This window comes from Ictidomys tridecemlineatus, chromosome 1, assembly GCF_052094955.1.
Source record: "Ictidomys tridecemlineatus isolate mIctTri1 chromosome 1, mIctTri1.hap1, whole genome shotgun sequence".
Lineage (NCBI taxonomy): Eukaryota > Metazoa > Chordata > Mammalia > Rodentia > Sciuridae > Ictidomys > Ictidomys tridecemlineatus.
Window position 1 is genome coordinate 93,101,928 of NC_135477.1, and position 25,934 is coordinate 93,127,861.

The 25,934-nt window shown below is 36.2% G+C and overlaps 1 protein-coding gene across 3 annotated transcripts in view; it reads left to right on the forward strand.

Annotated features, from left to right (window-relative positions):
• Vcan (versican) overlaps positions 1 to 25,934 on the forward strand; it is a 103,180-nt gene that overhangs the window by 21,392 nt on the left and 55,854 nt on the right. For 2 of the 3 annotated variants that reach the window (XM_040271749.2, XM_005315662.5), the window contains exons 4-7: positions 1,062 to 1,236; positions 1,323 to 1,450; positions 15,280 to 15,573; positions 21,764 to 24,751. In XM_040271749.2, coding sequence (XP_040127683.2) covers positions 1,062 to 1,236; positions 1,323 to 1,450; positions 15,280 to 15,573; positions 21,764 to 24,751 — 3,585 coding nt within the window. The remainder of the gene's footprint in view (positions 1 to 1,061; positions 1,237 to 1,322; positions 1,451 to 15,279; positions 15,574 to 21,763; positions 24,752 to 25,934) is intronic. The other variant, XM_040271750.2, reaches the window with a different exon arrangement.

Sequence of the window (25,934 nt, forward strand, 5' to 3'; positions counted from 1 at the left end):
TCCCTGGCATATTAATTTGACTCAGTGTGATGTCTTTTAGAAATGAGTCATGATATTTACTCCAGTTAAAAATGGAAATGCTCTTGTTGAAATGGCGAGAGAAGGCCCATAATCCCACCCCCTCAGTTGTTCTTTCCTTACCCCTTGGACAATTCTGTTAGTCTTGCAGCAAAGTTCAAAACCACTGGTTTAGGCAAACCCAAAAATACCAAAAAAGTGAAATTTGAGGCAAATACCAGGATGCCTTGCTCTACTCAAAGGAGTCTGGAGAACTTTGTTTCAAGCCTTCTTTGAGATTACTTACTTATCATTGCAGAGACCCTAAGGTACACTATTCATGCAGTGCATATTTTACATGTTTGGGTAGCACATAATAACCCAGCTGATATTTTAAAATAATTTTCCTAGTTTGACCTTTAAATCAATCAAATAATTAAGGTAACATTAGATTCACTTCATGGGAGAGGAAATTAAGGCTTGGGGAGCTTGACTTGTAAATGAGTAGGGAGCACACTAGGTATTGGAATACTTCTTCTCATTCGTATATGGTCCAGTGTCCTTTCTACCTAGCATATTATCTCTGATAGTAAGGCTTCCTATGTTTTATGTTGGGAAAAAAGGACTCAGTGAACATTTTCAAAGAAAAGATGAATGTTTCAAGTCCTTCTCATGATTGGCCCTGGGTAAAAGGATGAAGTAGAGATGTTGATTTGTGATTGCCTTAAGTCTTTGAATCTTCCACAGAACCTACTAGGGTCCCAATTAGGACAAGTATCTACCACTTAGAATTTAGTGACAAGTCCCTTTCTTAATTTTTTTACATGTTAACAACAACAACAAAAATTCCTGGCTAGTTAATGTTCTAGTAGAGCAGAATGTGACACCTGGATGAATGGTGTTCTTGAAACTTCTCAAGTCAACCTGATTTTGCATAACTAAAATTAAGACTTATCATAGCACCATTATGGTGATTAGCTAATTTGATATATAACTCCATTGAGAAATTGCCCACAATAAAGTGGAAGATTTGGACATGTTTGTAATTGCTATTGTCTTGGCAGGGGTTGTGTTTCACTACAGGGCATCAACCAGCAGGTACACTCTGAATTTTGAAACTGCTCAGAAGGCTTGCTTGGACATTGGAGCAGTCATAGCAACCCCGGAGCAGCTCTTTGCTGCCTACGAAGATGGATTTGAGCAGTGTGATGCAGGCTGGCTGTCTGATCAGACTGTTAGGTGAGAAGTCTGGGGGCCAAGGGTTTTAACTCATTAATTGACAATGAGAAGAAAACGCCACTTACTAACCCTTTATTCTTTTCTAGGTACCCCATCCGGACTCCCCGAGAAGGCTGTTATGGAGATATGATGGGAAAGGAAGGAGTCAGGACCTATGGATTCCGTTCTCCTCAGGAAACTTATGATGTATATTGTTACGTGGATCATCTGGATGGTAAGATGTTCAAGTTTCTGTAGCTTCATTTTAACTAAGAAAATTGATAAAAGACCAGAAGCATATTGGAAGAGGGCAAGTCGTCAGACTTGTTTGGATTCCACACAGCAGCACTTGGTTTAAATGACTATATAATTTTGTGGTGAAATAGGATCAAATTAAAGTGAAGAAGGAAGGAGGAGTGTGTAAATGATTTTGCAGGTTCAAAATGTCTTTTGCTAATGGCAGGTTTTCTTACAGTCATGCTGCTCTTGGACTGCTTCCAGTGCACTTTTAGAGCATTAAGAATAGAAACTGTAAGGGTGGTATCTATTTTAGTGAGGACTTCAGGTAAAACTCTGTGATGGCAAACCACTGGGCATCTGAGTACTGATAAACACTCAGAGCTCAACTAAACAACTCTGTAAACTAGCCCCAGAAGGGGTTTCAGTTTCCTGCCTGTTTACTGTGTTACACTGATGTTTAGAGCAATCATTTATTCATTCAACCAATCAACATTTTAAAATGTACATATTTAAAAATACCTATTTGCTATGTACTCAGCTGTTAGAATTTTGAAGCGATTTAAGATAAACCCGTGCTTGAAGATGCTTTGAGTCTGATTGATTTTTGGCTCTTTTTACTTTTGCCTGAGTTAGAGGTTCTTAAAGACAAGTTTGATTGAATAGTGCTGACATTATCTAAGGGGTATCAGGCAGATTTATTATAAAAACACATGGAATAGAAGTTTTTATTACTCTGTGAATGGACTTAAAAGCACAAGTAGTGCATTATGCTATAAATAATTGTGGGGTTCATTTTGACATTTTCATATATGCATATAACATGGGTTTCTCCATTTTAGTCTCTAGTACTTCCTCTATTATGCACTGATAAATAAAGAATTAAAACATTTAAAAGCTCATATCGAGGTATTAAATTGAATGATAATTTCAATTTTGGCTGCATACACATAAAAAGTATGACCCCAACTATTTAAATGTGTAAAAGGAAAAGATTGGATTATATAATTTCTTGGTCTATTCCAACAGTAAGATTCTGGGATTCTATTTATATGATTTTCATTTTGGATATCTTTCTTTCTTTCTTTTTTTTTCTTTCAAGTTGGAGTTTTGTTATATATTCCTGGACTAAATCAATCCTGTTGTCTTAGCCTCCCTGAATAGCTAGGGTAGGTGCCTGCCTCCATGCTTGGCCTGTGATCTTATATTGTATTAATTGAGCAAAGACCATAGAGCCTGAAATCTAGAATGTAGGTAGCTTCTATCTTCCTAACACTTTGAATTGATTTGAAAGGAAGATTGCTTTCAGAAACGGTACTTTTCTGTGATTCTCCAGCATTTTAAGAATCTCACTGTCATTTAAGACTAGCAAATGTATGTTTAAAACCAAAACTTCAGATGCTAACAGCTTCCATATTTTTGTAGAGGAAAAGAAAAACATGTGTAACATCCACTCTATGGTAAATATATGTAAAACTAGAACTTTTCTCTTCCTTTTATTTAATAATTATAAAAATAGAATAGGAGACAGTTGGTTGGTGAATCTGGTTTTAGGGAATGAATTTGACTAATGCTCTTTCAGTAGGGTAGAAATTTATATCTCTGTTGTTTAAATTTAGAATAATATATCAGAGTGTCATAAAAATATCTGGACTGCTGTTAATACTGAAACTTACCATTCCAGCATGATACAGTAAAACACAGGTAGTTTTTGAAAAAATATATGTAAGATCTTTACCAAATATTATTAAAATGGTGGGTATTCAGATACAAATTGAGGATCTGATTAAAATGTGGACAAGCATCCCAAGGCAGACTGTTTGATGGAAAGAAAGATTTTTGTTCCCATGATACCATCTGCAGGAGCACCCTATGGGCCCTTCTGTGTGTCTTTCCTTCAGTTTACCCCAGTGGAGCTACTAAAATCCTCCTCTCTAAGATTTTAGACTCCCCAATTTCAAGAGAATTATTTCAAGCTCAGAGAAGGTATCTGCAGAAATCCCAGAAATTCCAGTCTCTCTGAAAGTACTGTTAGAAAGTCTTGGTGGTAAAAGTCCTGCCAGGGATCTCCCACCCACATTCCACTCACTGGAGCTTCACCCTTGCCTTCTTCTCAGAGTGTCACAACCAGTGTTTAGGAATTAGGCTGTGTCAGAAGGGTGGCTCTGAGGATATGTGCAACATCTGTAATGAGCAAGGATTTAGTTGTCTTCACAGAGTCCTTCCTACCTCTGTAAGCATAGTTGCTTCCAAGGCAAATGTTCTGTGTGGAAGCAGTTTCTGCCTCAGTGTAACCCAGCTCCATAATTAAGAATAGTTAAGAATAGGGAGGACCTCAATTGAGTCCCAGCTCTGCCATTTACTACTTGTGAGATCCTGGGCTTATATCTCTAAGCTTCAGTTTCTTCTGTTAGAAGAAAACAATAGAAATACTTGCTTTTTAATTGTAGCAGGAAGGTTGAATAAGATAATGTGTTAAAAAGCTTTTATCACAGTGTGTGGCATAGAGTAAGTGCTTAATAAATAATAGCTGTTATTATAGCTATGGGTATATGAGAAGTTCTTTATTTCCACTGAATTCTTAAGAAGAAGAAAGGAGTTAGAATCGCAACTCTGTGAATTATGTTCAATATAGGAAATTTTTTTGACAATGAATATTATTGAATATCAAAAGAATCCTGATAAACTATGAAATTTCTTTTCCAAAGATTTCTTAAAAATAAAATTGATATTAAGTATTATAAGTGCAATATGCTAATAAAGTCTGTTGGAGTCATGATACTTGAAAGATGTAGGGAATAACTGGGAATGAGACACTTTATGAAGAAGGGTCATTTTTAATATGAAAAATAGCTTGCTTGAATATTAGTTGAATAATTAAAAAGGATTGGTTTAATTAATGCTTGAACATTAATTGAATAGTTAAAAATAGCACTGTAGTAAAATAAAAAATTTCTAAATTATTCCATCCAAATTGTATGAAATAATTTTATTCTCTAATTAGAATATCATATTCGTAACTTGTATTGTTTGGAAATAACCCGGTGTCTGATTCCCTGAAGAAGGTCAGGGACACAGGAATACACCTGTGTTGCCATTGGAGGGCTTAAATAATTCTGAAAGTATTCTTTCTGTGACTTCATATGGCATTTATTCAGAGGTGTATGTGTGTGTGTCCATCCCTAAATAAATAAGAGGGGATTGTGAGGAATACAGTATAAATATTTCACCTAAAAAAATATACATTTGAACTTTGAAAAACTTCACTTCCTTTTAAACAAAATCAATAGGTTGACTATTTGATTTCTTTATGATAGCAAGTGCTCATAACAACAGAGTTCCTTTTTCTTGGGCCTTTTATTGTCCCTACAGATAAATCAGAGGGTGGCAGATGTGGTCAGACTGCCTTCTGTCATGGTTGGGCCACTGAGTTCCTTTGCAAATAAGTCCATATATGCAGTCTTGTGCCCTGACCTGACAAATGATTGATCCAAGACCTCATTCTCCCATAACCCAGGAAACCCACATGCTGTCTTTGTATGGCCTGTATCTTCTATGTTGCCCTACCCTTTGGCTTTTACTTCATTAGATTAACCACCCTACTATTCTAATTCCTGGTTTTTATGCATGCTTTGCAGCTCCTTGACAGACCTACACTGTGGACTCTGTTTGTCTTGAAATCTGCTAGCTAAAGCCTGATCAACTGTCACCTATTTACCCTCATTTTCCTCCTCTCCAGAATGACCCTGCACACCTGCACCTGACCCTCCAGACCCCCTGCTTGCTGCTCCTGCAGGTCTCCTTTGTCCTCATCTTCTGAACATTCTGATCTTATCTGTTCTTGAAAACTTACTTATTCTGGGACCCCCTTTTGGTTATTCTAGTTCACACTGAGATTTATTTGATATGAACTCTTACTTTAGTTAGAGTTGGTTCCATGTATTTTGTTGGTTTCTGGTTTCTCAGTGTTCATCAAATATAAAATGTTGCTAGTTTTATTTCTGTGAAACTACTATAAGCTCTTAGTAAAGACAAGGCCATAAACTTCTGTATCTTTCTGAAACACTCTCAATGGCTTATTTTGAAACTAGGACACAAAATAGTTACCAAGAAATACTTGGAGGTAATTGCAGTTTTCTTCCAACCTTCTTCTTTTTTTGGAAACTGCTTGATGCCACCACCTTTCCATTTTAATAGCATTTAAAAGAATGCTTTGCTTTGTTCACCAGATTCACTAAGGAGGTTAGCGTTAGAGTTAGGGTTTTGCATGTGTGCTTCCATTTGTTCCAGCATCATTTCTTTAAAAATCTACGCTTTCTCCATTTAATGCTCCTAGCATCCTGTTAAAAAGCAATTGACCATAGATATATAGCTTTGTTTCTGTACTCTCAGCTCTGTTCCATTGATCTATACGTCTACTCTTATGCCATTGTCTTTTTTCCTATTGTTTTACAGTAAAATTTGAAATTGGAAATCGTGAGAGCTTTACTCTTCTTTTCAAAACCATTTTAGCTATTCTGGGTCCATTGAGCTCTCACATGAATTTTAGAAGCTTGTCACTTTCTATAGAAAAGCTATCAAGGATTCTGACAGAAACAACAATGAAGTGCTAGACCAACTTGGAGTAAATTACCATCTTAACAATATGAAGTTTTCTGATCCCTGAACATGGGATATATCTTTCTGGGTTTAAAGACATTTTAAAATGTCATTCAACAATGTCTTGTAGTTTTCAGAGTATAAGTTTTACTGTTCTTTTGTTTAGTTTTAAGTATTTTATTCCTTTGGATGCAAATATAAATGGAATTTTCTTAATTTCTTTTTCTGATTATTTATTATCATAAGTATGTAGAAATGCAACTGATTTTTATATATTGGTCTTGTGTCTTACAATGTTGCTGTACTTGTCTATTCATATGAACTGCTTTTTAGTCTTCTTCATTTTATTATTGTTTTAATCAGCTATTTTTTTTTTGGCTGTTGTTACTAAAAGACTCAACAAGAAAATGTAGAGGAGAAAAAGTTTATTTGGCATCTCACAGTTTTAGGAGGCTCAGTTCAAAGACAGTATGATCCATTCCTCAGGTCTTGAGGTGAGGCAGGATATCATGGTGAAAGAGTATGGTGGAGGGAAGCAGCTCATATGATGATTAGAGGCAAAGAGAGAGAGAATTCCTTTTGTCAGATACAAATTATACCCCGCAGTCACACCCCCAATGCCCTACCATCTTAAGCCACACCCCTCCTGCTTTTAGTTACCACTTAACCCCATCCAGCGATTAATTCACTAATTGGGTTAAGGCTCTCATAACCCAGTTATTTCTCCTCTAAACCTTCTTTCATTGTCTCACATATGAACTTTTGGGGGATGCCTTACACCCAAATCATAACATTTCACTCTTGGCCCCCAAAAGTTCATGACCATCTCACAAAGCTAAATACATTTAGTCCAACTCCAAGAGTCCCCAGAGTCTAAACAATTCAAGGATTGCTCAAAAGTTCAAGTTCAAAGTCTCCTCTGAGACTCAGGGCAAACTTGCATCATGAGTTCCTGTAAAAATCAACAGTGATTTACAAGTTTCCAATATATAAAGTTACAGAATAAACATTTCCATTTATAAGAATAGGGGCATAGAAAGATGAGATAGGACCAATGCAAGACTGAAATCTAGCTGGACAAAACCACACAAGTCCCATAGCTCCATGTCCAGCATCTGGGGGCACTTGGCAATGTGATATTCTGTCTAAAGGGCTTGTGTAGATCTACCCCTGTGGCCTTGTTGGTTGCAGCCCAAGTGACCTTTCTCTTGGCTTGTCTCTGCTCAATTCCTGAGCTTTTCTAGGACAATGTCCCATGTAACTGACATTTCTTAATCTTGGGTATCTGCACTGCAGCTTCGGCTTCCTCCTCAAATCTCTACACAATCACTGTCTCAGGGGGTGTCTGAAGAGACTCTGACCCTGCTGCACTTTGACTGGCCCCACACCTTCCTTTGAAATTCTGGTGGAAGCCTCCATGATTCCCCATCTCCAGCATCCTTTAGTCTTGTAGAACTAGCAGCTCATGGTTGATGCCAAGGTCTGCTGCCATCTTGAGCCCTAACCAAGCCTCCAGGGTCCCTAGGTGCAGAAGCCTCTGAGTTCCTGAGTAGCTGAGCATGTTTAAAAAACTTCCTAGGCTCCCTTGTGCAAGAAGGTTAACCCATTGGTCTCTTCTTAAGAGAAGTTTTACTTTTATTTCCTTGAGTCTGAGATGGACAGTATATTGCCAATTCCTGAGATACCCTTAAGCCATCTTTCTGATTGTCTCTGTGCAAGGCTTTTAACATTTCTTTAGTGGCAATAATGTTTTTAACAACTTCATTAGTCCCAATTTTACTCTCACCCTTCAAGTTCAAGTTTTTCAAATTGTACTGTTCTGCTTTCTGCTTCTGATTATCACAGTCAGCTAAAAAGCCACCAGCAATATCTGCCACTGCTCAAATGCTATGCTATCTAGACATTTCTTCCATCAGATGAAGAAGTACATCACTTTTAAAATCAGTCTCTAAGTCATAGGACATGGACAAAGTACAGACAACTTCTTAGCTAAAAAATACCCCAAATGGCCTCTCCTCCAAATTCCAATAGTATCCTCCTCATGAGACCTGTCTTCACTGTCCACAGTCCTATTGGCTTTGTGATCTTTTGATCTCCCTACAGAATTGGCCATTGAACTTTGCTTACAACAATCTAAAGCCCTTCTATCTTGCACTGCCAAGCATCTCAGAATTCCACTCACAAATTCCAAAAAGCTCCAAAAGCTTCTGAACTACATGGTCAGGTTAGTAACAGCCAAAACCCTAATCCTGGTACCAACTTCTGTTTTAGTCACTTTTGCCACTATGATTAAAAGACCCAACCAGAACAATTATAGAGGAGGAAATCTTTATTTGGGGGATCATGGTTTTATGTGAGGCAGGTTATATCATGGTGGAAGAGTGTGGTGGAGGGAAGCAGCTAACATGATGATCAGAAAGCAGAGGGTGGGGGTCACTTCACTGGCCAAATACAAATATATACCCTAAAGCCATACTCCCAATGCCCCACCTCCTCTGGCCACACTTCACCTGCCTTCAGTTGCCACTCAGTTAATCCTATCCAATGATTAATTTCACTGATTGGGTTAAGGCTCTCATAACTCAAACATTTCTCCTCCAAACCTTCTTGTATTGTCTCACACATGAGCACACCTGACATCCAAACCATAACAATAATGTTAGCAAATATAAATAAAAATGTCTTAATCTGAACCCCTTGAAGCATAGGATAGTCTTTGCTTCTAAGGACCTCTGAATACAAAGAGCTTCTTTGGAAATACAGTGTCCATTTACCGAAGCTATGAAAAACCCCAAGTAAATCAAAAGAGGCTGATCCTCCTGTGTTGACCTGAGGCCATACTATGCCTGTCAAATCAAATAGCACATTCAATCTTTTACATATTTTGAAGGCTCAGAAACCCAGAAATTGTTTGGAACCTCTTTCTTACTAATTAAAATTCACTGCTCTGTCAATGGGAAACAATGGGATCAGACATCCTGAAAACCATAAAAGCATGTCTATATTTTAGTGGGATCTTCTTGTGTCTTCAAAATGATATGCATGAGATCTTATATAATAATATATTTGGAAATATTCAGGTTTGCTTTCAAATTACTGTAATATGTTTTAGAGAATATTAACTATCATGGGTTCTAATTATTAACTAGAAGTTTAAAATGTCAAAACCAAATTCTATGATTTTAAACCACACTACACTTTTACTTTAGCCAGAGAAAAGTAAGAAATTGGGAAGCTTCTAGACTCTTTATTCTCAAATTAGAAACATTGTGAGTCTTATGCTAACTCTAGGTTGTAAAATGGAGTGAATTTATTTTAGCAGCTCCAGTATTTTCTTGTCACTGTTAACAGAAGGTTGTATTTTGTGCAGGATGTAAGACTAAATTTTAGGGAGAATTGCCACACTTTTGAATGATCTACAAATGCTGGTTCTTTAAAGATTATTTATCAGTATATGTTAGTTGTTAACCAGACATGTACAGCTGATGGATTTTGTGATTCAGAAGATAATACGTAGTAGTCCATTAGTCCTTTCTGCTAAGATCTTCCATATATAGATGTTGGTAGAGAGCAAGGGGGGAGGCAGGGGGAGGGCAATTGAGAGAGCAAGTGGGTGCCTTTCTTTTAACAAAGTAAAAGTCAACACTTCAAGTTCAATGATGTTGAATTGTTATCACTATGACATTGGTATATTTGATATAAATGGTTTTATCATATGGGTATTTAGATGCTCATTGAATGTGATTTCTTCCAGCTCACTTATCATATCTGTAGATAAATGCATACTTTTTGTTTATACTTACATACCATTTGACTCAAATTTTGAGGAAATGTAAAATCATTCTTATCTCCTAAACTTTCATAATGAAAAAAAAAATAAGCCTAGGGCAAAGGGCATCATAATCAGTTTATAGAAATTGATGTTCACATCAAACAGTTCAGTATAGTCCAATTATAAACACAAATGAACAGAAGAAACTTGAACTTTTATGACACTACTTGGGAAATACATTCATCTAGAAAATTGTGGAACTCTCTCAGGGTTGACTACCACAGAGAGCAGCCCATTATCTGCAGCCTACGACAGAATTGCATAATTATCTGTGATCAGTTTCCCTTTGGTGATTGCACACAATTGTCAGTGGGAGAGAAAGATTGTATCCCAGTTTTCCTCTAGTCTTGGGCTCCCTAATAATTTTGCTGAGTGACTCCTGAGTTTACATACTTGAGCTTTCCAACATTTTGGATTATTATTACTGTTTTGGTTTGTTTTCATCATTATTTGCCATTTCAAAGTGTCATTTTTTTAGTCATCCAAGAAGCCGCTTTTCCACATAATGATCAAAAGTGTGGAAGAAGAACAGGAATGGTCCAGTTTCCAGGGAGTGTTTTATGACTAATAATCACATTAACTTTCCTTTAATATTTCTACTGGCATTAATTCCCATGATTAAGAAGAATTAAATTTAGGAATGTTATCATTATTAAAATCTCAACCAACAATGTGTTCTAGTTTTTTTTGTAGATCATCCCTGGAAAATTGATGTAACAATTAATTCAAAGCTAGATGCATTTAAGTTGAAATTTTGGGAAAAAAATGACTTAAAATACTGCAAATATGTTTTATCTATGAATATGCAAATTCTTCTCTATGTAAAATCCTCTGTTCTGCATTATGTACATACAAATATGAATATATACATATAAACCTCAGCAAATTCTTATAAGTTGACATTTTATCTAAACTAATGTGTTACATTGTGTATATAAAAGAAATTTTGTATATTTACTGATTTCTTTTTTTGCTCTCTAATTAGAGAAAATGAAAATGCTCTCATGGGTAAATTACCATGTTCCAAATCTATGCTTTAGCTATAAATTAGATTAAGTATCTTATCCATGTAGCTGTTTTGATGAGGCTACTTCTGCAACTTAATAGTAATTGAATTTTTGTCAAACTATACAAAAGACATTTATTTTCTAAGAGGAAAAATATCAGATATCTGAAATTACATTAAACTGTTTGGTGCAAGTGTCCAGAACTGAGATAGAACACAACCTCATCCTATGCTAATAAAATAGCATTTTCTCTCAGAAGACTCTGCATCCCCCAACTAGCTCTAATGTGGTTCTGAGATAAAAGGTTGGAAGGAATTTTCATTATTCACATCAGAGGCAAAAAGTTGCCTGTAAGGTAGCCTCAGGGTGGGAGCTTATGCAGCTGGGCCAATTAGGTCATGTTGAGAGAGCACAACTAAGCAAATGTCCCCAGTTGCTTTGCTTGACTTCTCATGTTTGCTGTGATCAATGGCTTTCTCTTTTGTCTCTGGTTCCTGACTTGGCTTTGCCTCTAGACTTCAGATTTTATCTTTTGACACATCCTCATATGACTGTTCCTTTCTGAAACCATGCCTGGATTTACTTTATTGTCATTAATTCAGACTTCATTTCTGTCCAGTTTCATTCCATTGTGCTGTGAGAATATCTATTTGATTTTTACGTAATTCTGAACTATGCATGGAAAAATTGAAAGTAGATCAATAAAAACTTTGAGAATGTTAACAACTTGACTGCTCTTTCCAGCGTAACAGTTTTCAATTATTTTCTGTGATATATTATTGAGGAGAAATCTGCTGCTTTTATTGTTGGTACCTTGGCTTACCTTTTGCAAAATGAGATTCTTTTTAAGACACAAGTCCTTTGTATTTTGCTTAAATTGCTGTTTCAGACCCTTGCTCAGGGTTTTCGGCTCTGCCCTATTCCTTTCTTTGCTCACTTGTTGTCTTTGACACAATCTTGGGAGGCAAGTGACTTCATGTACATTTGGCTTTGTTCTCTCCTGCTCTGATTTTGTTACCTGGTCTGTTCACTCTGCTTCTGTCTGAAGATTTACACAGAGGCTTCCAGAAACTTAATACTGAGTCATGTCTGTTGTAAATCAATTCAGAATCCTCTCGATTGATACACAAGAGCAGTGTCTTAGAGCAATGTTCTTCAAACTATTCAATGAAACAGATCCATGTACAGATGTCCTGGGAGTGATGTTTCAGAGGTTGATACACAGAGAGGACAGAAGTTTGGACATACAACTTATCATATTTTGTATGAATTCAGGATTATCCAGTAAGAAATTAAAGACATGGAGAGAGTTCTATAATGTAAAGACTTCACCTTATCATTAGGTTTTATAGGTGAGCAAGTTAATTTTCATGCTAAACAATTAGGATTTAGGAAGTTTAGGTAGTTAATTTTGGAACAGGGTTAAAGTAAATGTTTTTTATTTTTTTCTCATTCTGAAAAAAAATGACAGTTATTCCCTATATGATGTCTGATCTCTCATTGCCTTTGTAGATGAATTTTCTCATTCGTTACCTGAAAGTAAACTCAACTGATCCAATTAAATCATCCTTTTCCCAGCTGAGTTACATGAAACCTAATGGTGATGTCTCTTCCAGTATATATATATATATATATATATATATATATATATATATATATATATATAGTTGTTGATGGACCTTTATTTTATTTATTTATATGTGGTGTTGAGAATCGAACCCAGTACCTCACACATGCTAATCAAGCTCTTTATCACTGAGTCACAACCCTATCCCCTCTAGTACATTTTTCAAAAATTTTTATTTACAATGTTTGAAAAATTCCTACATATAAATGAAAAGGAAAACAAGTACTCTGATGATAACAAAATTTGATCAAAGTAATAAAATCATTTTATAGGCATCAGAGAGATAAATGGAAATTATACCCTCTAAATAAATGATTAAATTAATTAAAATTTTGCTATAAAGTCAGATTCAATAGGAATTTCTACATGAGAAGTTCCATAAGTCGGCCTGTATTGATTTAATAGTAAGGGAATCCTTTTTTAACCAGGCTATTTCTTTCCTTCAATATCCCAAACATGTTTGCTGCTTAAAAATGGGAGTCTAATTATCATTCTGTCATTTCTCCTCATTTAGCCCTTTGGTCTGGGCTTATTTGGAGAAGTTAAGGTCCCCTCACAGTGCTATTTGAAGAGTGGAGTTTTATTCAGTTAATGACATTTCTTTGCCCTGCTCTGTCTGGCTGATCACTCTTGTTACTTAGAAGCAACAGTGGTTTTTGCTTTAAAGTGCAAATGGCATGAAACTAAGGCAACAATGCTGATATTTCCCTATAATAGCAAGGCCAAGTGTTCTACGTTTGGGGCACAAGTGTTGGCATTCTTTCCTCCTGAACACTTGCATCCCTTTCAGGCCCAATATAAGTGTGACACTGAGATGAATTGACTGCTCAGGGTGATCTTGCTTCTACTTCTGCTATTTTCCATGTTTGAGCCAGGTCAGTCCATAGGAGATGGATTACCTGTAACAGGCAGAAGCCATCCAAAGCACTGCACTAGAGTTAATATTACTTAGTGTGCTATTTGGGGGAGAATTGAAAAAAGAGACCTTATTTCTTAGCCAGAACTTGAAATGCCATTCATTTAACAAATATTATTGAGTACGTACTCTGTGAGTGGTATTGTGGCTTTTATGTTTTTTAACATTTAATAGGGAGGGAGACATTGTGGGGGCAGGGAAGGGAAACTTCTTGTGGATTTTTGGATTTGAGATTATTGTTCTTTGCTGAAATAGATAGTTAAATATAAAAACCTGTTCTTACCTCTACCACTTCTTTTAGACAGGTAAAATAAATTTTTCTCTCTCTTCTTCCAATAACTCTTATTAGGATTTGGCCTGTTTTTCTCAGTAGCAATTTTAAATTTAGAGAAAAATTGATGTGTGTGTTTTGGCTGTTTTTCTTTTTTTTTTTTTTCATGAAGTTATCACACACTCAGAGTAATGGCCCTATTCAGTTTAAACAGTTGCTTATTATTTCTGGCTTAAGTCCAGTGAAGATTCAAATCATGAGTGCTCTTTGTATCCCTGTTGTATAATATATCACAGAATCAGAGATCAACCATAATGAGATAGAAATGGGACCTGCAGCTGCTACAATTATGAACTATCGATATTTCAGCTCCTCTCTCATTTTTTTATTCCTCTTTGTGTCTGCTGTATTTGCTTAGGTGTTCTCTAACCCTACCTCTGTCTTTTGGCCACTTGTGCTCATATGTGAAAAGCATCATTTAATTTGAGTGGAATTTTTCTTGGCAAATTGTTAGACAAGTTACCCAAATAAAATTCCAACTTAACAATCTGTAAAATTTCCAGCATACTTTATTGCAACATGTTGACTGATACTGAATAAGCCCTCTGCTAAATAATCTGATGATAAACAAAACAAATGTCCAGGCTTTCCCTGTTATTCAATTAGCAAACATAAATGTCTCTTGAATCTAGTTAGAGCCCCTGCTGGTACTTATTGGTGCCTTTGTAAAAATTAGAAAAAAAAAGTGCCCCTTTTGGGTAGACAGATTCTAAGAAGTATCCTGTCTGGGCAGAGCAAGTAGAAAAATAATGTTCCTCCAGAGGGGCTTGGGTCCTTTTGGCTGGCTGGGTGCTAGCTGATGTCAACACCCATAAACCCTTGGCCTATGCTGCTTTGTGGGCCACAGCCTAAAAACCAACATGGAGCTTGGAACAGGAAGCAGGAAACAGTGTCCCATTGCTTCAGTCCCTTTCTGCCTTCAAACATCTGGAAGTTTTCTTATTTGAGGTTTAATGGGAGTCAATCTATTCTGATGGTAGTGGCATGTGGGGAGTGGGGTCATAGAATTACTACTTGATTTTGGTATAAACAAAGTGAAATCACCATGTGTAGATCAATACAGCTTCCTCCTTCCAGCATAAATTGTTACAAGTATATCACAGGCTCTTTCATTGAAAAGAAAATCCATTTCCTGGAACCCAATGAAACGCTTGGAAAGATTTGCTCATTTTAAGGAATTATCAAATGACGGCTTCTATGGCCTATGGGAATATATATATATAACATTTAATACGGAGGGAGATATTGTAGGAGCAGGGAAGGGGAACTTCTTGTGGATACATACACACACACAAACACAGAGTCATGCACATAGAACAAAACTTTTCTGATGTGTTGTTCTTATTATATATTACTAATAATTATATCAAAATATCCCTTATATTTTCTGATTTACAGTTTCAGAAGCTGTTACCTTGCTATGAAAAGTGTCACTCCCCCCTTGTCTGTGCTTATCAAAACAGGAAAGAAATGAATAGAAAACCTAAGGATTTCTCCCCCTTCTTCTTATTCCAGGTGATGTGTTCCACATCACTGCTCCCAATAAATTCACCTTTGAGGAGGCTGAAGAAGAGTGTGAGAACCAGGACGCCAGGCTGGCGACGGTGGGGGAACTCCAGGCGGCATGGAGGAACGGCTTTGACCAGTGTGATTATGGGTGGCTGTCGGATGCCAGCGTGCGCCACCCTGTGACTGTGGCCAGGGCGCAGTGTGGAGGTGGTCTACTTGGGGTGAGAACCCTGTATCGTTTTGAGAACCAGACAGGCTTCCCTCCCCCTGATAGCAGATTTGATGCCTACTGCTTTAAACGTAAGTGTTTAATATCTTTTTAAAATTTTCAGATTAAAAAAAAAATACTTGAAAGGCATGCACAGACGTTCAACTAGCCATTGGAATGGATTCCATATCTTGCAGTATGTGCACAGAATGGAAACAGTTCAGGGACCTTCAGAAGCAAGCACATTGAACAGCAACAAGATGGCTAAAACAAGAGGAAGGGTGACAAATGGATTTTTAGAGGGGATGAGGAAATATTTGGTTAAGGTCTTAACTTTATATGTTGTACCCAGAATCACAGAACATATTTCTGAATAATTGTTTTATATTATTTTAAGTCCTCAAATACAAATTTTTTTGTTGGTGCTATAATGTTGAGACCAACTATTACTGGGTAAATCCTTGAATTCTGTTTGTCTTATTTGATATCACTTTCTTTGAAATGGTAGAGAATTTAGATTTCTGTAATTGCAGGTGAGTAATTAGAGCTGACATGGATCATTATAATGTTCAATTCCCACTTAAAAATGAACCATACTGTCAATAAAAATATCCATGTACCTCATCTTATTTCAAGTAATGGATATGTGCCTTTTAATGATTAAATCTATACTGAATTAATTAAAGTATAGTATGTCCCCTTTGTAACAAGTAAAGCAAACAGGCTATCTTCGATTATGTTATTTTGGCAACAATAATCACATGACATAGTATCATGATTGTAGAATGCTTTAAACAAGAAAGTAACTATAAGCTTATTGTAATATCTACTGTAGAGTCTATATTGTGCTAGCCAAACAATGAATGCCTAGAGTTTTTGGGGACCTTGTGGATGTCCAACTAAGTCATATTATATTGAATGAAATATCATAGGTTTTTTTTTTTTTTTACTAGATTGCCAATGTATCTTGTTATAGCAATATTCAACATCAATGAGTAGAAAAAACAGTAGGGTAATTATGTAATTGGTTTCTAAACTAAATATGCAGCTGTATTCGTCAGTGCAAAGGACAGAGCTATAATGTCAAGTAGTCAACAGAATAGATGTTAGTTCAATGGAAAGGTTTCTTTCCACATACTTCTTTCTGTCTCCCGGCAAGATGCCTCTGCTTGCACTTCTTCCTCTGGACTCAACTTTCTGAGTGTTAAAGCCATGTGTTGTGTATTAGCTTGATACAAGCTGGCTGATTCACAAAAGGCCATTGAAAATATGAGCTTTTGTTTTCAGACCCTGAAACAACAGAAAAAGTCTTTCCTAATCATTTTCAGGAAAACAACAACAATTAACAAAAACCTTATTACAAAAGTAGGTGTATATACGTTTCTTGAAGTTGCAGTCATACTACACTGATTTCCAGATAACTTAGGCTCTAATATCAGCTTTGTATGAAGTAGCTGATGTGATGAAGGAACAAGGTCAGATTATGTGTAGGAGGGAAGGGAAAGGCTAACATAAGGGAGGAGCAGATCATCCAGAGGGCCTTACCCAGTTGACTTTTTCTGTGCTTTATAAAACTGGCACTAGAAAACTTTTAAATAACATGTTTTCTTCCCAAGGGTAAAACTGAAATCAAAATCTGTCTGTCACCACAAACATCCTCCTGTGTTTTAAATTATTTATTTAAATGAAAAATTCACACGAGTGTATAAAATAAATAATGAGATACTTAGATTTAAATAGATTAATCACCTACTAAAAATCTACATAAAATAGGAAATATGTTTGAAGGTTTAGTTCTATTATTTTCTAATTCATTTAAATGTATATAACTTATAAATAGAATGGGTTCATAACTGGGTTCTTTTCTCCCTAGACTGGAGTCCAGATTCTTGTTTATTTCCTCCTTGCCCAAGACCTAAGCACATTCAGAATTCATTCAGCACATAAGAGGTTAAGAAATTTCAGTTATAACAGGAAAGCCTTCCTTAAACTACACACAGTATCCATAGCTTCTTCAAATTTCTAACACATTATTTAAGGATATTATATATTTTTAAAGACTTTGAGAAACATTCTCAATGATCAATGTCCACTTTTCCCACATAGTCCAGTAGTGACTAAATTATGTAGGGGAACATTTGCAGGAGTCATGGAGTCCGCTATCATCCTAATAATGATTTCCAGTGATGGACGGCTGGCTGGTTAAGTAGTAGAATTTTCTATATGCCCATAGTTTTCTCATTTGCTTTTATCAAACATGGAAATTGTTTTTTTTAAACCATGTGAGTAAATATTCTAAATCTTATTTTACTGTAATTCCCTTTTTTCTCATAAGTCAGAATAGTACCCTTACAATAACTGATAATAAATACAGTTAGAATCTATTCTGGTTAAATAAATTTGAACAACAGGTGAATGAATGTCTTGGTGAAGTCAAGTTTTCCTAGTTCCCCTTCATGATTAAACTAGACTGTGAACTTTTTATTTTTTCTTTGACCTCAGAATTAAACATGTTCTGTGAAATTCAGAAAGTAATACAAAGGGCTTTGAGAGTTCACTCCATATATCCTCAAATTTAAATGAATCAAAACCATCCAAAACTAATGAAAATCTGTGTTGCATATTATTAAGATCCCCAAGAGAAGGAGAAGGGCGTGATTCCTAGAAAAGCTGTTCTAAGATTTTAATGACTATTACCCTCCGATAGTTTTTATAATTATCTAAGAGTTTGAACATTGTTTCTAATTACCTAAGAGTTTGAATCCATATTTCCCTTTTAAATTGGAGACCAGTATCTAAATAACAGTCATTTCTATTGAACACAATTGTTTAATTGTCCCTCAGGATCTTCTCTAATTGTAATAATTTCCCTGTTTCAAAAATCTGAATTTCTAAACCCCTAATCATCATATAATTTTGTTTTGATCCTTCATTGCTTTTCACATCCCTCTGTTTGATTAAGTTTGGAATTAGAAATAGTGGTCTAGAGCAGACTAAATTGGTTCCTGCCACTTTATGTACTAGTCTATATATCTATTTACATTTAAAATTGACATGTCCTTCCAACCTGTGGTCACATCACTATTTTTTTTTTGTGACCTAAACTAAATCATAATTGGCCCTATGGTGCTAATGGTAATCTTTCTCTAATTTGTATTTCAAAAATGATTCCTGTCTATTAGATTTGAATCAGGATTCAGTCACTCATGAAACTTTTAACAGATAGTTCAAATTCTAATTTCACTGTTTTGACTTTGTGATTTCCCTCAACTGTGAACCCAGGGTCAACCTATCAAATATCCCCTCCATCTGTGACCTCTTCTCATGTTTATATATATATTTATATGTATCAAATTTAATACAGAAGAACCAATTTAAAATTTCTCCATTATGTAGATAGTGTGGGGTAGGAGTTAAATCAACTATCATGCTGCTAATAGGGGTTTTATATTTTATTAGGAAAATCTGCCTCATGTCTTGCAACAGAAGCACAGAGAAGATAGTCCATAGGACATAAAATACCATAAGTACTGTGATGTAAAACATCTGTGGGGCAGACAGCTGCAAAGGTTGGAAGGGAACTTTTGTGGGAACAGAAATATGCTGCGTTTTGTTGGCTTCCTCAATAATGAAGTTGACGGAACACTGGTAGTTTTCCAAGACCAAAACGTCTCTATGTGAATGCACCTTCTGGGGGGTGGGGGATACTTTTAGAGTACTCTAGAGTTGTGTTTTCATCTTCATAAGTCATCAGTAACACAGTGATATTTTTTCTTTTTCTTAAGACGTTTCTTTGTAGGTATTTGTACACTTAGAAAATTATTTCCTTTTTTGGAATGGCCCACAACAAATGGCACAGATGACCAGATACACTGAGCTATGATGGAAGTCAGCTGTTAAGTTGACGAAAAAGCCACACAACCCCAAAAGGAAGTCTGAGGTTTTTCATTCTGGGTTTGTAGAATTAATTAATGTAATTGTAAGCAGACTTTCTTAAATGGGGTTCTAAAATTATCAAAGTCCTTTTTTTTTTCCTGAAAACAAAATCACATAAATCCTGGCTTTGTAAGGCAGAGATATACTGCTAACACTTTACTATATGACAAGGCTAGAAGACAGCAATATCGAACTGTATAGTAATAATTAACAATGATATACGTTTATTTAGTTTTTAAAATATGAGTCCATTTAAAAAATACTATAAAAATATTTTCGCAGCATTATAGAGAGTTGCTAGCAGAGAGCGTGGGTTGGAATGTGGGAAGACCCAATTCACAAGACTTTTCTTTGGCCCCAAAGCAATATCACCTTCTTTTAAGTTAATTTCATCAGCCATGGAAATACTCAGAGGGAAAAGGTAAAATTAGCTTTTTTGTTGTTATTAAGAATAATATGATTAGATTTTCTCTAATATGTAGTTTTGTAAAAGGTTATATTATGTTTCCATGGGAACTTTCTCTGTACATATTTTTTACTATTTCCCTAAAGAATGCTATTATAAGACAAACATGATATTTGGCAGTAAATGAGGTAACGGTTATGAAATTTCAGAAGATAGAGAATTGAATTAAAAGAAAAATAGCCAACCACATTTTGGGTCTTTAAGTTGTTCTTGTCAATCAAAGTGGACCAGTACTTTTTTTCAGGAAATGAAGGCAGAAAGAGTTTTTCCTAAGAAACGGGGAGAAAGAAAGATTATTTAACTTTTTTTTTTTTAAAGACTTCAGTTCTTTTTTGTTTTTTTTTTGTTTAATTTTGTTTTATTAAAAGAGGATAAATAGTGACAGGATTTAAAGAACATTTACATGCACAACAATGTAAATGGTCACCAAGTTTTCCTTATAAAATTGATGATTCTGGGCTCTAAAATGATTTAGGACATGATGATAGCTAATAACAGCACGTGCCAGACAAAAAGTAAGGAACCTATTACTGTGCTATTCTGATTATTATAAAATCACATCATTTTATCATTAAGTTTTGACAGAGGAGATGGAGCCAAAAAGTACCCAATTTTGTTTCTCAAGAGGTCCTGTTTGGGGATTATTAAAAAGAAGATACCAGATATTATAGATTTTGCATATATTACAGCTATTATCAGAGAGAATGGGCATTACCTGTACAACCAGCTGTAAGTCCTACAGGATGTAACAAAACAAGAATTATGAGTTTCCTTAGAATACTTCCTATCTGAGTTCAGTGGCAACTAATTTTGATTTTCAAAAATACTAATTTCTTAAAAAGCAAATATTTATATGCTAGGCTGCTGCAGTTTCCCTGTGTCAAGAAGGAGTTTTATTTATAGTAGTCATTTTAGTGCACTATTTAAATTTCTTTAAACAGCCCAGCCATTCTCTGTCAATCTGGAGACATATTATAACATGGCTTTTTATGATGATACATTCCTTTATATTGCCAGGCTCTAACCTTTTCCTGATGCTCAGGGTAGATCCAGTGACTTGTAATTATGGACATAAAACATATCATGTAGGCACTGTATTTCCTATAAGTTTATGTTTTATATTAAACTAAGAGTAGGACCAAGACCCTGAAGATGATCAAACATAGTGTATAGAACATAGAACCACAATGTAGAACAACACATGCCAACCATCCTCTGCCAGACGCACTGTATAACTTGTTAGAAACAAATCTACAGAGTCGAAAGGAAGATGAAGACAAATGTCCAACACCTGGAATCAAGTGAAGATTGGTATAAAAAAATTTAATATCCTGTTTTTATGAAAGTCTCCACATGATGGACAATGTAATGGTTTGTAACTCAGTTGCACTTGATGTGGTTTTTTTGTTGTTTTGCAGTCTGTGACACTCCCTCTCCCCTGAGACGCTGTGCAGTTTGAGAAGGAGGGAGGGTGTGGAGAGAGCTAGTGGCAGGGCACAGTAGCTTCCAGAATAATAGTGTCAAGTTTTCCTACTAGGTGTCAAGGTGCTGCTGTTGGTTATGATAAATAAGCTCCTGTGCCTCCAGAATCTGCATTTCCACTTTTTTGGACTCCTCTATATGTTGAAACTATATAGTGTTCATTTTCCTTAATTGAGAACATGCATTCATTCCCTTACAATATAAAACAACTTACGAATTTCAGTAACTGTTCAATTATCTCTCTTTGGGTTAAGTACAATTTTTAGACTCCTTTCCATCACTAAATACTTTGGGTTCACCTGAAAATAACACAGCAGCATTTAACAAACACTGGACATACAGCATTTTTTTTTATTTTTAGTGACTTGTCTAATCAACTCTTTGAAATTATTTTCTAGCTAAACAGAATATAACAGAGTCTACAACCGTCGAATTGAATATCCTCGCAGAAACTACATCACCCAGTTTATCCAAAGAACCACAAATGGTACTCGACAGAACTACACCAATCATCCCTTTAGTCACCACATTACCTATCATTACAAAAAAGTTCCCTCCTATAGGAAATATGGTCAATTTTGAACAGAAAGCCACCACCCAATCTCAGGTGATCACAGACAGATTAGCCACTGTGTCACACACGTCTGTTGGGAGTTCTGAGAAGCCTTGGGATATGGACTACTACTCACCTTCTGCTTCAGGACCACTTGAAAAGCCAGACATATCTGAAATTAAGGAAGGAATGCTCCAAAGTACAACTGTTGTCTCCCAGCATGCTACTGATTCTTGGGATGGTATCATGGAAGATACAGAAAAAAAAGAATCAGTAACACAGATTGAGCAAATAGAAGTGGGTCCTTTAGTAACATCTATGGAAATCTCAAAGCACACTCCTTCCAAGGAATCATTTGTAACCAAAACACCATTTGTATCCACAGAAATGACCTCAGAATCCAAAACTGAAGAGAAAACAGTAAGCACCACTCCTGATTTGGTGAGCACAAGTCACTCTGAATTCACCTTGGGAAAAGAAGATAGTGAAGACAGAACACTTACAGCTAGATCTGATCAGGGTACCTTGGTCCTTAGCCAAATACCCGAAGTCATTACAGTATCAAAGACTTCAGAAGACACCACCCACTCTCAGTTAGAGGACTTGGAGTCAATCTCAGCATCCACAACTGTTTCCCCCATAGCAATGCCTGACAACGATGGATCTTCGATAGACAGCTGGGAAGAGAAACAAACAAATGGTAGGATAACTGAAGATATATTTAGCCCATCTTTGTCTACTACACCTTTCCCATCACAGCACATTACAGAAGTAGAATTGTTCCCTTATTCTGGTGATAAAATATTAGTAGAGGGAATATCTACAGTTATTTACCCCTCACCACAAACAGAAATGACACAAGGAAGAGAAAGAACAGAAACACCGAGGCCAGAGATGGGAACAGGTCCTCATACAGATGTTGGAATACAGGAAAAGTTCACCAAAGATCCATTTATAGGTAAAACAGAGGAAGAAGACTTCTCTGAAATGAAGCGCTCTACGTCTCCTTCAGATCAAATTCATTTTACACAATCTACTATGGAAATGACCTCATCTTTTGATTCCCCATCGTGGACGACAATGAAGCCAACTGTGAAGCCAACAGAAGCAAAAGATGTTGAGGAAGACAGTGGAACAGCTCTGGTTGGATTAGGAACAGAGGGCTATCAAGGTACTGCCAAGTATGAGGAAAATATTACCACAGTGCATTCAACCCACAGTACTTTAAGTGTGGAGGTGGTCACTGTATCAAAGTGGTCATGGGATGAAGACAATGCAACATCAAAGCCTTTAGAGTCCACAGAACATGCACACTCTCCAGAATTTCCTCCTGTCTTACTCACCACTATGGGAGCAAATGGAAAGGATCAAGAAATCCCAAGCTTTACTCAAGATGGAGGAGATGAATTTACTCTTATTCCAGATAGTGCTCAAAAGCCATTAGAAAAGTTCACAGATCATGGGAAATTCACAGTTAAATTTCAGCCAACTACATCTATTAGTATAGCAGAAAAGTCAACTTCTAGACCTTCAACCACTGAAGAAAGAGTTCCACCTACCACAAGCACAGAAGAACAAGTTCATGCAACCACAGAAGGAAGTGCCATGGATGAAGAAGAAAATATAGACATCTCTAAGCCAGAACCTACTGTCTCTCCCTTTGCATACACTTCAGATGTGGAAGGAGTAACATTTGTTAATTATAGTAGCACCCAGGAGCCTACTTCCTATGTAGACATTTCCTATACCATTCCTCTCTCTGTAATTCCCAAGACAGAATGGGGTGTGTTAGTACCTCCTGCTCCATCAGAAGGTGAAGTTCTAAGGGAGCCCTCTCAAGACATACGTGTCATTGAACATATTCACCCAGAAGCAACTGTGTCTCCTGAAACTCTGAGAACAACAGAAATCTCACAGGGAACAAGTCGGGAAGAATTCCCTTGGTTTGAACCGACTTCAGGGAAACCAGTTCCTGCTCTGAGTTCTACAGTGGGCCCCCCCAAGGAGGCAACCACATCATTGGATGAAGAGGGTGACGGATCAGCATTTACAGTCTCTGAAGATATATTGGGAACAGGTTTTACGAGAGTCCCGATTTTAGAAACAACTCCATTTGGAAAAATCGAGTCTTATCCACCTGGTGCTGTAACTGAGCACAAAGCAGAAACAGATGAAATGGTAACACTAATACCAAGTGTCAGGCCCAAAGAATTTTTATCTCCAGAACCTGAAGAAAAATATGAAGCAGAAGGTAGTAGTACAACAGAATTTGCGTCACCTTTGAGTCCTCTGAGCACCCGTGTTACCCAGTTTGTAGAGGAAGCCACTACTGAGAAAAGAGAGAAAACCTCTCTAGATTATATTGATATAGGCTCAGGGTTATTTGAAAAGCCCAAAGCCACAGATCTTGCAGAATTTTCAACAGTCAAAGCTACGATTCCAAGTGACATCCCCATTGCCTTCAGCCCAGTAGACAGACTCCACACAATCCCAGCATTCAAGTCATCTACTGCATTCACTGAAAAACCACTTCTCATTGACAGGGACCTTGGTGAGAAAACAACACGAGACACGGTACTCATTGCACAATCAACATCTCATGGTCCTCCCACCACCCTTGTTGATATTGTAACTAAGGAAACAGAAACCGATATTGATAGAGAGTATTTCACCACGTCAAGTATTTCTGCTACACAGCCAACAAGACCACCCACTGTGGAAGGCAAAGAGGCCTTCAGACCTCAGGCATTTTCCACTCCACAACCCCCAGAGGGGACAAAATTCCACCCTGATGTAAATGTTTATGTTATTGAGGTCAGAGAAAACAAGACAGGTAAGTCTTTGCTTTCTAGACATGCCTTTCAAGGCAATCAGCATTTTATATTGAAAGTTACTTTTTGGAAAAAATTTATCAACATACCAAATGCTGCCATTAGAAGATAACTGGAGTGTGAAAAAAAATGTATTAGCTTCATATATTTGTACAAGAATTGGAAGAATATGTTAAACAATTTGGAAGAATGTTAGATACGATTTTGTTTTAAAGTCATAAGAAGCCCTGCTTTACCATCTAATATAACCAAATCATCACCGTTACATCACTTCAGAACATGCAGAACAAAATGTTTTAATTTCAGTGTCTTTCCATACATTACTACTCAAGTGTAGCACTAGACTGTGTTAACATTCCATTGGTCTGTAACTATTAACCCTTGGTACTTACAATGTGGACAGCTAAAACATTTTTGCATATCCCTAGTGTTGACAGAAAGACACCTAACCATTTGCTTTGATTTTTTTTCCCCATGATTTTGCAGGTTTATTATGCAACTTGTAGGTGGGTAATAGTTTAAATATATTTTCATGCAAATTCAACATATTTTTAACCTATTGTTTTTAGTACCTTGATATGTTGTTTTTAGTACCTCATTGCGGCACTATTAGGAATGCAATCTAGCTCATTTCTAGGTGTTATTATAATTCTTTGTATCTAATGGAATTTCAGAAGATGGATATGTAAGCAGACCTTTGTTTGCAAACACTAGGCTGTAATATTGTTTGTATTATTATTTAACTTTTTTTCTCTAGGAATGTTTGCAATGCCTTCTATTCCAACTCAAATATTTTAGTTCTCTGACAGAATTCTTAAATGCTGTTTCTTTATACTGATTAATACTTGCAATTGTCATTATCAAAAGTGACTTATTCTTGCCTAATTCTTTAATTGTTTAATTCTCTTAAATTTGGTAAGTTGAGTTGAAAATGCGTAGCACATGCACCAGTGAATCATCGGCTTTGATGATGGGTCCATCAATAGATGAATTCAAACTTGTCTCTTTTCATTTTAAAAGCTAAGATCACTGATTTTAGGAAATTGTTCTTTTCTAATTTTAATTTAAGAATTAAATGAATAAGCATTCATTTTTCCTTGACCTGGCTTTGAGAAGCCAGACTGCAAGGATATCGTTTGGGTAGGGTTTCTTACTCCCTTTGCGTCTCATTTTTCTGAAGAGTGA